At 31.5% G+C, this 12,792-nt stretch overlaps 2 protein-coding genes across 6 annotated transcripts in view; one reads left to right on the top strand and one right to left on the bottom strand.

Moving 5' to 3' along the window:
• The first annotated feature begins 172 nt into the window (after nucleotides 1-172).
• On the top strand, nucleotides 173-3,563 carry LOC105153799 (esterase E4). 2 transcript variants are annotated; one of them, XM_011068864.2, is made up of 8 exons: nucleotides 173-419; nucleotides 867-1,161; nucleotides 1,296-1,481; nucleotides 1,570-1,772; nucleotides 2,050-2,206; nucleotides 2,367-2,687; nucleotides 2,772-2,916; nucleotides 3,008-3,563. In XM_011068864.2, the coding sequence occupies exons 1-8, from the start codon at nucleotides 285-287 to the stop codon at nucleotides 3,156-3,158; spliced, it is 1,593 nt and encodes a 530-aa protein (XP_011067166.1). In that variant the 5' UTR covers nucleotides 173-284; the 3' UTR covers nucleotides 3,159-3,563. The 2 variants fall into 2 exon arrangements, with proteins under 2 accessions (XP_011067166.1, XP_087268361.1); XM_087412235.1 differs by having other exon boundaries at nucleotides 2,984-3,067.
• A 137-nt stretch (nucleotides 3,564-3,700) lies between these two features.
• Nucleotides 3,701-12,792, bottom strand: part of LOC105153866 (uncharacterized) — a 38,658-nt gene continuing 29,566 nt past the window's right edge. For 2 of the 4 annotated variants that reach the window (XM_087412232.1, XM_087412230.1), the window contains 18 exons: nucleotides 12,591-12,747; nucleotides 12,173-12,301; nucleotides 11,712-12,056; nucleotides 11,222-11,387; nucleotides 10,997-11,150; nucleotides 10,785-10,911; nucleotides 10,483-10,683; nucleotides 10,215-10,384; nucleotides 9,333-10,079; nucleotides 8,524-8,686; nucleotides 7,481-7,819; nucleotides 7,059-7,356; nucleotides 6,836-6,977; nucleotides 6,548-6,747; nucleotides 6,317-6,469; nucleotides 6,100-6,223; nucleotides 4,934-5,774; nucleotides 3,701-4,838 (listed from right to left, as the gene is read on the bottom strand). In XM_087412232.1, coding sequence (XP_087268358.1) covers nucleotides 4,609-4,838; nucleotides 4,934-5,774; nucleotides 6,100-6,223; nucleotides 6,317-6,469; nucleotides 6,548-6,747; nucleotides 6,836-6,977; nucleotides 7,059-7,356; nucleotides 7,481-7,819; nucleotides 8,524-8,686; nucleotides 9,333-10,079; nucleotides 10,215-10,384; nucleotides 10,483-10,683; nucleotides 10,785-10,911; nucleotides 10,997-11,150; nucleotides 11,222-11,387; nucleotides 11,712-12,056; nucleotides 12,173-12,301; nucleotides 12,591-12,747 — 4,686 coding nt within the window. In that variant the 3' untranslated portion in view covers nucleotides 3,701-4,608. The remainder of the gene's footprint in view (nucleotides 4,839-4,933; nucleotides 5,775-6,099; nucleotides 6,224-6,316; nucleotides 6,470-6,547; nucleotides 6,748-6,835; nucleotides 6,978-7,058; nucleotides 7,357-7,480; nucleotides 7,820-8,523; nucleotides 8,687-9,332; nucleotides 10,080-10,214; nucleotides 10,385-10,482; nucleotides 10,684-10,784; nucleotides 10,912-10,996; nucleotides 11,151-11,221; nucleotides 11,388-11,711; nucleotides 12,057-12,172; nucleotides 12,302-12,590; nucleotides 12,748-12,792) is intronic. The other 2 variants (XM_087412231.1, XM_087412233.1) reach the window with 2 other exon arrangements.

Here is a 12,792-nt window from a genome sequence, read left to right as displayed (position 1 = left end):
CTTCTACGAACAAAGCGGTCAAGAATGTGTAAAGAGATACAAATTCATATTTTAACGATACAAGAAATATTATGATTCTAGATCGTTCCATTTATTGCGTAACTTCTGTGTATCGAATTTTCCAAGTTCCGAGAACAATCTGGAATAACAACGTTATAAAATAACGTGTCAGCAGCAATTCGGCACAGTTTAATACCGACCATCACGTAAATTACGTGTAAATTTGCGCGTTTTGACTGTTAAATAACATTTTACGAAGTAGACAATTTAATTCTTCTTCCATTATGGATAGACCAATAGTGACTGTGAAACAAGGAAAACTGCAAGGAATTTTTGAAGAAAATGTTCTTGGTTCTCGTTATCTCTCTTTCAAAGGCATACCCTTCGCTGCTCCTCCCATACATGAATTGAGATTTAAGGTAAACTTATTTATCGAATTTAAATAATTTCTAATTTATTTTTATTTATTGTATCCTCTGGTGAAAAAATTTCGCTGAAATTATTCTACGTTTTGAAACATTTCAGCGAAATTGTTGAAAATTGCTGAAATTTCATTGAAAGTGAATTTTTCAGCTAACATACTGAAAAATCGTTAAAATTGAACTGAAATTTGAAATTTCTCTAAAATTTTTGCTGAAATTTTGCTCAAAAGTGTTCCAAAACGTGGAATAATTTCAGCGAAATTTTTTCACCAGGGTTCCGTTAAAAAATATTTAATTATATATATATATTCTAATGCATTTTACAATTATTCTGCTTGCTAACAAAATAATAAGTTAATTGATTTTATAATTATCTTGTAATTATTGCGATATAAACTGTCATCATTTGATATCAATAGTATTTTACTATTAATTCAAAATTAGGATCCCCAGCCTCCTGCTCGTTGGGAAGGTATTCGAGATGCTTCTAAAAATGCTGGCGATATTTGTGCACAGTTGAATGAATCAACTGGAGAGGTCATTGGCAACGAAGATTGTCTTTATCTTAATATTTACATACCGGACGATATTTATCAGAAAATTGCAAATCCAGTTATGGTTTATATTCATGGTGGGGGTTATCTTTGGGGTTCTGGTAATGATACTAACGTACGACCTGATTATCTTCTAGCAAAAGGTGTCATTTTAGTGGCCATAAGCTATAGACTTGGTGCTTTTGGTAAGATTTGTAAGAGATTTCCAAGAGAACCTATCTCTTGAAATATAAAAATTTTTTATCATATATCTATAAAAGATACAGAGCAGAGTATGCACGTCTAACGAGATACACATCGAAATATTTTATTTTGTAAGGTTTTTTGAATGTTGGTCATGAATTAGCAAGCGGAAATCAAGGTATGAAAGATCAAATTGCCGCATTAAAATGGATCAAAGAAAATATCGAGGTTTTTGGCGGTGATTCAAATAATGTTACTGTTTTTGGTGTCAGTGCAGGTAGTACTTCTACGCATTTCTTAACGTTATCACCGTTATCTAAAGGTATAATAATATATATATTTCGTTAAAAAATGAAATATTTCGCACATATCAACACATTTCACGCATACACGCATGCATACCTCTCTAGGTCTCTTCCACAAAGCTATTCTTCAGAGTGGTGTAGTTACATGTGATTGGGCAATGATAAAAAACGAACCACAAGCCAATTCTTTTAAACTTGCATCTAAACTTGGTAACAATTCTAAAAATCCTAAAACGGTTGTTGAGTTTCTCAAAACAAAATCCTTTGCTGAAATCGTCCAAGCGCAATATACGGTTCTCACTCCAGAGGTGAGAATTATATTTTTTATATATTTCTTTTTTATTTTGTGTCCAAGAATTAAATTATTCTAATGCATCGATAAAATGTAAAAATTTATTAATTTTAAATGTGATAAATATTCAGATCAGGGAACCCTCCCCCCCCATGATCTTGACTTTGATATATATTGTTAAGATCAAGGTTATTGGGAGGGAGAGGGGATCCCCTGATCTGGAGATTTACACAAATGTTACGGACAACACTGTTATTGTTAACTATTATTAATTCAAGACGAATGTTTCGCAGAAAGCGCGCACTCTTTTTATTCCATTTGGACCTACAATCGATGATAAAGCAAAAACACCTTTTCTTCCATGTCCCATCTCTCAGTTACTTGACGAAGGCAATAATGTACCAATTATGATTGGTTCTACTTCTGATGAATATATCTTTTTCCTTAGAAGTAATAAAATTAACATATTAATAAATTTATTTATACTAAATATCTTATGTCATGTAATATATATTATATAAGATATATTATAGATATTTTATATATATATATATATAATTTTCAATAGCTTTGCATTCTTTTAAATTCATAGATCGTTATCTGTTAATAGATACCAGCGAAGAAACTTTGAAGACAATGTATACGGATCTACCACTATACATAAAAAATTTTACAAACTCGCAAAACTCCCTAAAAATAACGCAATTAACTAAACGAGTTAAAGAAAAATATTTTAATAATAAATCTGAATTCACTGTAGAGAGTATCCCATCTATTATACGATTTCTAAGTGATCTGCATTTTAATATTCCTATTGAAGATTTCGTGGATATGCGAAGGAAAAGGAAGCAAGCACCGACTTATATGTACAAATTTTCCTACATCGGCGATCAGATGACTCTAACGAAACTTTTGGGAAATAAATTGACTGGTATATGAGTTACTAAATTTATAAAACTCTTGATTGAAAGCTACTTTTGTCTACTTACTTTATAATTTTAATATAATTTTTCAGGAGTTTCTCATACTGACGATATGTCATATCTTTTTTATCAACCTCCTTGTAAAGCTAATGATCCCGCTCCGCCGGCAGTAAATACAAGAGATCGAAAAATATTAGAAATTCTTACAACAATGTGGACCAATTTTGCAAAGAAAGGGTAACTATCATAAGTTTTGTAACATATATACGGATATTGTTAGAAAAGATGATAATAATAAAGTAAGATAAAAATATTTTTTTGTTTTTAGACATCCTACACCTGTCTTAGATCAGTATGTAACTACTAGTTGGATACCAGCAACAGCAAATGTTTTTAACTATTTGGATATCGATGATGATCTTCAACTATTAACCATCACTAATTATGATAATACATTGGCCAAAGAGGTGGAGTTATAAAAATTTTGCAAACATAGTATACTAACCAGTGCGAAATTTCCCAAGTTATAAGTCTTTAAAATATACGTATAACATAAAAAAAATTTAATAAATTGTTCAACTAACTGAACACATTTAGTTTATTTGCAGATTTGATTAAGTCAACAAATTGTATTTTATTGAATTTATATATGTTCCGTAATTTGCTTAACATTGAAGTTGAACAGTTTATTAAGCAGATTACGGTTGAATTCAATCAAATAAAATTTGTTGAATTAATCAAATCTGCAAACATTAAATGTGTTTAGTTAAAACAAAACATTTTTTTTCAGTTTACATTTTAATATTTGAGCACACATAGCACAATATGTATACATAAGCGCGCGAGATTTTATATATATAATATAAATATCAAATTTATATAAATACCAAATATAGATATTATTATGTATACAATATATATATATATATATACATATATTTTTTTTTGGTATATTATATATAATTTAGTATATTTATATAAATAAAAAAACATTTGTATGTACATATTAATATAATCTGTGTAAATGTAGATATCTTTTATTTATCTACATAACTTATAGTATTAATACAGATGTTGCTTGTCTCATTATTACAATACAATTGCGGGAATATGTTCGTACAACTATATAATCACAAATTCAAAGTATACTTATGTATTTTGTCAACAAATAAAATGCTAAATATAATATCAATTATTCACGCTTATTCAATTATGAACATATATAGTTTTTAAAATTGTTTTTGTTAATATACGTATATAATAATGCATACTGCGAATATTTATAAAACTGAAAAATAACAAAAAATATATTTCAATATTGCAAAGGTATTTCTTTTAACTTGTGGATGCAATTATAATTAGCGTTTAAATAAAAAAACATTAAAACGTAGATTATTTTTTAATACAAAAATTTAGTATTAAATTAACTTTTTCGTAAACGTGATCAATAAAAATTACATAAATTATTTGGATAAATTCCATACAAATAATTACTCATTTTAATAACTGTATACTTTTTCTATCAAATCAGTATGATTTAGATTAATATCGTTGATAAAACAATTTAAATTTATTTTTTAATTAGAAATGATAAGCAAGAATTTTTACTTGAACTGTATTTAATGAATTATATATCACGCCTTTATATGTATCTAGAGTACAATCTTTCTACATATGTATAATTTCTTGCAAACAATATATTTCTGTGGCGGACCGATACAATAGCTAGACGCTATCTCACAAAAACAATAGCACTTAGCGCATTATAATTAATTCATTCGCATTAGACTTGACATCTTTTTTACTAGAAGCTCCTTCGTGCTTCGAACTCCTCTGGACCTATACATATATTTTACTTAAAAGTGATATGACGTTCTACTTAATTCACAATTTATATATTATATCCAATATGTATTATAAAAGTTGACTTTAGTTGTTCCAGAATGCAAAAGCTTTTTGTATTCTTTCTTTGTGTGGCTTTTCTGTAATTATAGTAGCAGGATACGAGCGCTGCGCTATCGAAATTTGTGAATTATTTGAATTTGATCTTTCACTTTCTTTTTCGAATATTCTGGCCGTACGATTTACATTTCCGGTTGAAAAAAATTTGTTGCAATTGTATCTGCTTAATATCCTTGCGTCCGTATTCTTGTCAATAACTGCAAAATTGTAAGATTTTAATAATACCATCTTATTTTTTGTCCATGATAAATAATTGTAAGTATTATAAGCAAAATTAATTACATACACACACCTTTCCGCACAGGATTAGTTTCACACGAAGCTTTAATCATGTCACTCTTTGTAGCTACCTTGTCATTGTCCGTAATAATTTCCATGTCGCAAGGAAGGGTTTTCTTGCCTTGTACTAAACTTGCTAAGATTCCTACTGTTGAACTTGATCGATTTTCTTCTTCTTTCAATGTCCGTTTACTTTCTCGGTTGTAAATCTCAAGATCTAGTTCTTCTTTGATAGTGGACACTATTCCAAGTTCATCTACTTGTAATGAAGAACTTACCAGGCTTGAACTGCAATCACTTATTCCAGAATCGCGTGAATCGCCTCGAAACACTCTACGCAATGACTGCGATTTTAAAGTCATCTGTTGTTCTATCTCATTATCAGAAAGTTTATCGATTAATTCTTTATCACTTTCCTTATTTTCTCTTGCTATCGAAATTTCTAGATGCTCCGTGATATTTTGTGAAATATCCTCTACCTTTGGTATTAATTCGGTATCTAATTCTTGAATCTCTTTTTCAGTATTCATCTGTTTTGAAAAATCACTCAAACTACTCTCTTCCTCCATCGATGTTTTTTGTATTGCCATATTTACTTCCGTCACACACGTGAAATGCAATTTTGTTAATGATTCCTCTTCGGCAGAGTTTTCTCCCATGCTTGTTTCAATACGTTCCGTATCTTTACTATTGATAGCAGTATGGATTGATTTAATTTCGTCAGAGTATTGCATTTCGGTGCTATCAAATCGTTGTTCAATTGTAGATGACTCTGCCGTTATTGCGGGACTACGTCTACTATGCGCCGAAAGAATTGCCATTCTTCCTAATGCGCGAATGGCATTTCCTGTTTTCTGTTAAAATAAACAGCACACATGCACACTGAAGACTTAAACACATGCTAAGATTATTTAAAAAAACAAAGTCTAAACTAGAAAAAATAAAATGATTAGATTAATTAAGAAAATTTAGCAATTAATAATATATCATAATTAAATAGCAGTTCAGTTTTTTATTGATTTTTTATTTTAACATTTTTAATAGCATGAAACGTTTTGCTGTCCCAAGCATTTTTTTTTGTTCAAAAGTAATATTCATCTATTTCAAAATTTTGTCATGCATTCCTTTTTACTTTCAAAACAATTATAATATAATTTTTAACAAAGTCTTGATACATACCTGCCACTTTCTCCGTATGATAAATTTTTTTAGTTTTTCTGTCGGCAAGACTATTCTGCTCATAGCCATAGTATGTTGTGCCATCCATGGATGTTTTAAGCACTGCGTGGCTGACATTCGTAATCTGTGCCAAGAAATACACAATAAAAAAGATTTAAGTTTATATGTGATTAGATTGTAAATAGTTTTCTAAAATAAGAAAGATATAAAAACTTACTCTTTTCGTTTAATAAGTAAACCGCTGATAAAATTCTTAGCGTCATTTGAAATGGCATCGAAAGCATCGTCGTCTAAATCATAATCCGCTCGTGTTATGTTAGCGAAAGTCTCGGCATCATTGTCTCCCATGAAAGGCGACAAGCCAGTTAATCTATGCATCATAATCACTCACAATAAATTTATATATTAGTTAAAAATAATTACTTGAAAATGTAATTAGTATACGTACAGAACATAACAAATAACACCGACACTCCACATATCTGATTCAGTACCGATGGGTTCGTAACTTATAATTTCCGGTGGAATAAATTCCGGTGTGCCAAAAAGTACTCTGATTGGTGTATCAGACTTTAAAGTCTGAGCCAATCCAAAATCAATTAATTTAATTTGATGAGAAGTTCGCGTACGGCACATTATATTTTCCGGCTGTATAAAACGAACAGAAGCATACGTACATTTTATTAGTTAGTTATTAACTATAATAATAAACTATTATCCATCACAAGAAATGTACTTTCAAATCTAGATGAACGATTTTATTTTGATGCATATACTCGACTCCCTGACAAATCTGTCTCATAAAAAGAATGCTGTCCTTTTCGGTTAAAGTAAAGTCGTCGGCTACTACTCTTTCGAACAATTCTCCACCTGAAATACTAAAAAAGATTTTTAATATTATAGTATTATTAAAAGTTAATATAATAATTAATCTAAAGAACATTATTAGATGTATTTACTATTCTGTGATCAGCACTGTTTCACGAGATTTTTCGTAAGCAGCAGCTAGTAGCAGAAGCTTAGGATGCCTTAATGCGTTCATAATTTTAATTTCTTCGCGGACTTGTTCGCGGTCTTTCGCTTTGATCGTTTTGACAAATTTGGCAGCAAAATTCATGCCAGTCGGTCGTTCGATGACTTTTCTAACTACACCATATCGGCCTTTTCCTAGTTCTTCGAGAACGTCGTATTTTTCGCCAAAAAATTTGCCCTCTTCCGGTACTACCAAACGAGCTTCAAAGCTTGGTTCAAATTCGTCTTGTAAAAAGTAAGACGATCATTTTATAACAATTATAATTAAATTTTTAATTCACATTTTTTTAAAGAGGATAATGTTTTAAATACTTTCTTAAAAAACAGATAAAATAAAATATTGGAGTACCTTCTTCCTCTTGAAACATTGTTTCTTCTTGTTTTGGAATTCTAACAGGATCAGACTCCATGCCAGGATCACTGAGTCCGTGAATATTTTCAGCTCGGATACGGAAATAGTAACTCTCACCCGGTATCACGGAATTCCTTCCAGTTGTTGCTACTGTGTGACTCAGCGAATGACTAGACTCGGTGATTACTGTCCACGTGCTTTCACCAACGCGTTTTACTTCCACAGTATATCCGATCACGGGGCGACCTCCGTCGTACGGTGGTAATCGCCAAACGATTGTGGTCTCACCAGCGTTGAAGTTTACACTCGGTTTATCCGTGAGTGGCTCGGGTGGACCTGAGTAGAAATTAAAATTTTCCTTTAACGAAAATGATACGTTTAAACACTATTTTCATTCATGTGAATTGCACCGAAAGTCACTTTTATAATTGTTTTATGGCACGCGCTATTATCTTATCGGCAATTCGTGCGATTAATTTAAATTTTATCGTAATAATGTTGCAGATATCAAACACAGAGTCGAAATGATCCCGCGTGTTTTAAAAGAATTTGAACGTCATTACATTAAGTTATTACATTAAGATACGCTGCGACACGTACATTCTTTCTCGTGATCATACGTCTTTTGATGCTTAGGCAGTTGTACGATAGTTCAAGAAAAGGGAAAAAGAGGTGGAATGATGCTAGTAGAGGAAGCGCTGAAAAGAGGAATTATTATTGCGCGGTATGTCACGTGAGATTGTCGTCTGCCTTGTACGCAAGAAAAGAAACTGGATTGTGCAACACGCATTTACGCACATGGAACAATGGATGACGTTTCGTTTATGAGCATGTGGAACAGTCCAATCGTAAAAAAAACGTTTCTATTGAGTATCGTTGATCCTCTCTGTGTTGATGCTCTCTCCGTATGTGTAATTAAACTTAATTAAGTCAAGGTCGAGTTGTATAACGTCGAGTCATAGTCTATTAGCTATTAGTACCATGAATTTTTGTGTATGAGAGTGTTTCGTGAAAGCAAACGATATAAACGGATAGTTTACCTTCCACAGCTAAGCTAAAGAATCTTCGATCTTTGCCTAATGAATTTTCCACTGAGACTTCGTATTTTCCAACGTGATCGTATGTTACATCGTCCAGTATCAAGTAAGATATACCGTTCCTGCTGACTATTTCAATTTTTTCGCTTCGTTGCAATTCTCGATTCTTAAATTAAAATAAAAATATTTTATGTATGTTATGTATTAATATATGTCAGAGAGCTAGGCACTAATTATTTGAGAATTAATATAACATAAATAAAGTTGATTCACGCCAACTGTTGTATGACGAGAAGCAAATGACACGATTGCTCTACGTATTTCGATTGGCTTTCCCAAAGTTTAAACATCTGCCACATTCTGGTGGAAATTTTTATGTGGAGATATTGTAAGAAATATTATTTAGATATAATTCCCGAGGCAAATGATAAGCAAACGACCATTCTGAATGATTAATTTCTGTGTAAAGATAGTTCCCAGATAACATGCATGTTGCATAAGATATCTAAAAGATATCTTTTAGACATAAGACATCTAAAACTTTTTATGCAACATAAATGTTATCTGGGTTCATGTTTATCTGCGCTGTGATATAACTCAAATTTAAATTAGACGTCATAGTATTATTATATTATATCGATGTAATTTATATTATACGTTAATCATGAAAGAAGTATAGAAATTCTCTCTCACTGAGAATAATAATTTTTTTTAAATTTATTTGTAAAATGTATTTGTTAAATTAAAATGGATATTTCTCTCTTGACACTAGTCGATAAAATTTGTATTAGAAGCAAAAGAAATGAACCTACCACTTGAAGCCACTTGACTGTCGGTTCGGGATATCCTTGATAAGTTACTTCGAGTAGTACTCTGCTTCCTCTAAATACGCTAGTGTCAGTTGGTTCTTTAATTATTGTAGCTTTTATCAATTCTCGAAGACGCGATTCCACAGATTCTTTTTTTGGTATGGAGTCAATATTCTGATGAAAAACTTGTTCCGTTTTCTTTGGCAATAAATTTATGAAAGTATCAGTTATATCTTCTTTGTTTAATGAAGATGATAATCTTTGATCTTTGGAAAATCCTAAATTATTGTCTAAATTTTCCTTTATAATTCTTTGTATCGACAAATCTTCCGCAAATCGTGATTTTTTGACATTTGACGTATTATTAGAAATGCGTTTTCTTATTGACAAAGACGAAATATGTTTGGTATACGATGCAGTACATCGAGGAAACGAAGATGATTTAATACGCGTTAGCGATTTTTCATAATGTCGCCGATATTTTAATGACGATAGTTTTGCAATTTTTTCCGTCATGCTTATAAGATTAGTGTTTGTTGATGATAGTTTGGTTTGTGCATGAGATTGAATATTTTTAGATTTCGTCACAGAGTCATTGAAATTGCATAACAGATTTTGTAATTGTAGCTTGGCAATGCAACTGATGGACGGACCCTTCCCGTTCAAGGAAGCTATACATCGAACTTCGCCTGTATCACGTAATGATATGTCACGTATTCTTAAGATGCTGACATTACCATCTTTTTCAATCTTTAAATACAGAAATGATTACAATTAACAACAATTACAGCTTAAAAAATTAAAATCTACATTTTATTAATAATAAAATGTGTGCATATATATGTGTGTGTATGTGTGTGTGTGTCTGTGTGTATTTTTACGTACTTTACATTTTGCATTTTCTCGAGCATCTTTTCCATTAATTGTCCAAACAATTTCTATAGGTTTTCTACACTGCGTTCTGACACAGAAACAAGCGGTAGTGCCTTTAGCAGCAACAACTGGTAACGGAGTTTTTGTAAATTGGAGCGCTGGCTTGAAAACATCTTTGTAATCTGTTTTAAAACGTTAGAAGATGTAAAGCGATAGTATTAAATAAAAGGACAATCTAATAACAATATTAAAATTAAAATAATTTAAGAATAAATCAGACCTTGAACAGCAAAAAGACTACTGCACGACGCAATACCAAAATCGTTTCGTACAATACAGGTATATTCACCGGCATCCGCTGGACGAACCTCAGCTATTCTGAGAGCAACACCTCCATCTTCATATATAATATATTTATAATAATCACTATCAGGTAATTCGCGACCATCCTTGGACCAAGTAATCATGAAAGGAGGTGTACCTGAAACAATATGGAGAGAGATTATATTTTAAAAGATTTACTTTGTTTAAAAAAATTTACTTAACTTAGCTAAACATAAATTTAAAGAATAATTTAAGTACCTGTGATCCCAGCTTGAAATTCGTGACAATAATTCTCCATGACAATTGATTCTTTGGGCAATGATTGCAAAAATTGCGGTGCATTTTTATCCGCGATAGACAAATCGTAAGAACTTAATACAGTTACCTGTGAATAATCATATATTTTAAATTAAAAGAAGATTTAAAGAAATGATGACAAATTGTTATGACAACTTGTATTGGATTTTCACCTGACAACTATTTCTCGTTGATCCAAGAATATTGGTTGCTACACAGGTGTATTCACCCGCATCACTAGCTTTTATTTTTGATATTTCAATTCTGGCAGTTGTGCCATCAAAATATCTTTTTACTCTGGAAGATCGTTCTAACGGTCGTCCATTTCTAGACATAAATTATATTTTAATAATGTTTTATTGTAGATTTCTCAGTCAATAAAATTTCTTTATTTTTACCTGTACCACGTTGATATTACGTTCGGCGTTCCTCTTATGCGACATTCTAATTGTAAACGACTGTTTATTCTACTGGTAGTCGGAAGAAGACTTCGATCGAACGTAGGATATGTTCTAGGTGAGGCACTTCTAGTTCTGATAGTTCGACTTATTGATTCGTATCGATCTATTTATAATTAATTTTATAGAATGAGAATATTTGTAAGATAGAAAGAGAAAGTACCTCTCGTTATTTACACATAAGGTGTCTCATTTGAATTTTGGACGCAACTTTTATCTCCCCAAATATTTATTATTCCAAAAAATGTTTCAAGAATTATCAAAGTTACTTTGTTTCGAGAAGGACATCTTTCAATGATTACAGATCCTCTATCTGAAAGATGTTCTTTCAGTGATTCAGATATTTTTGCTTGAAACATTTCTTGGAATAACAAATAATTTGGGAAATAATTGGATTCAAAGTTTCAAATAGGACACGTTGAATACGTACTTATTACTTCAAGACGAGCACTGGCCTCAATTCGACCAAAATCGTTTTCTGCTGTTACTCTGTAGAGAGCGGCATCTTCTCGCATTACATCGATGATTTCAAGTATCTTAATATCGTCTCGTTCTTTGATGGAGATTCTCGTGCTCGGTGTTACAATGGTACCATTTTTGTCCCATCTTATCCAGGGTGCAGGATGACCGACTATGGCACATTGGAAACGCACAGTTTCGCCTTCTTGAACTAGACGATTATGCGGCACTGCATAAAATTTCGGTGGGGAAACCTTCGGCTTCTTTGATATGTCGCTTCGCGGCAGAACTTGCGGCGATCTAAATTCACGTCCGTCTAAAAATAATCTTTATTATTTTTGACATTATCGTTATTTAATTATTTTATTTCTTTTTCTTAAACTTTATCCTCTTTTTTACAAAATTAAGTCTTTTATTTTATTTTAGACTTACGTGGAACTGCTGGTGACAAGCTTCTGACGGGTGTCGATCGCGGTGTTGATCTCGGAGTCGATCCTGCTGACAGCAGACCCATTGGCCTCATCAGTCTCTGGCTCAGTATATTTTCTTTTCCCTCGGGAACTACGGTATACATTAATTTAAATCCTTATAACTTCAGAAAATTTTTACATTAAGGTCTTCCACAGGTACATACATATTATTAAGAATATATATTTCATGTAATTATGATAAATTCGACGTTTAATTATCAGTCACGTTGTTTCGTAATCTTTGAAAATATAACCGAAAATATAACAATTAACAAATAGGAATTAGTAATTTAAAGAGATATTCACAACTTGCACCACGATCTTTATTTGTGTGAATCTTTATATATATATATATCTTTCAACAGTCATATGTAAATTACCATCTACAACTAAACAGGCCGATGTATATGCTTTTCCAAGATCGTTGTAAGCCACACACGTGTATTCTCCTTCATCTTCAGGATAGACATGTTGGATATTTAATCGTGCTGTTTCACCATCGAATTCAGTAGCAAAATCGCCAACCATAGTTATAATCTGATAAAAAGTATTTTAAATGTTATGTTAATTTAATAGCTATGT

The sequence above is a fragment of the Acromyrmex echinatior genome, chromosome 12 (genome assembly GCF_024713525.1).
Source record: "Acromyrmex echinatior isolate Ae372 chromosome 12, ASM2471352v2, whole genome shotgun sequence".
NCBI lineage: Eukaryota > Metazoa > Arthropoda > Insecta > Hymenoptera > Formicidae > Acromyrmex > Acromyrmex echinatior.
Note: the sequence above shows the minus strand (reverse complement) of the source record. Positions and strands in the feature narration are given on the sequence as shown.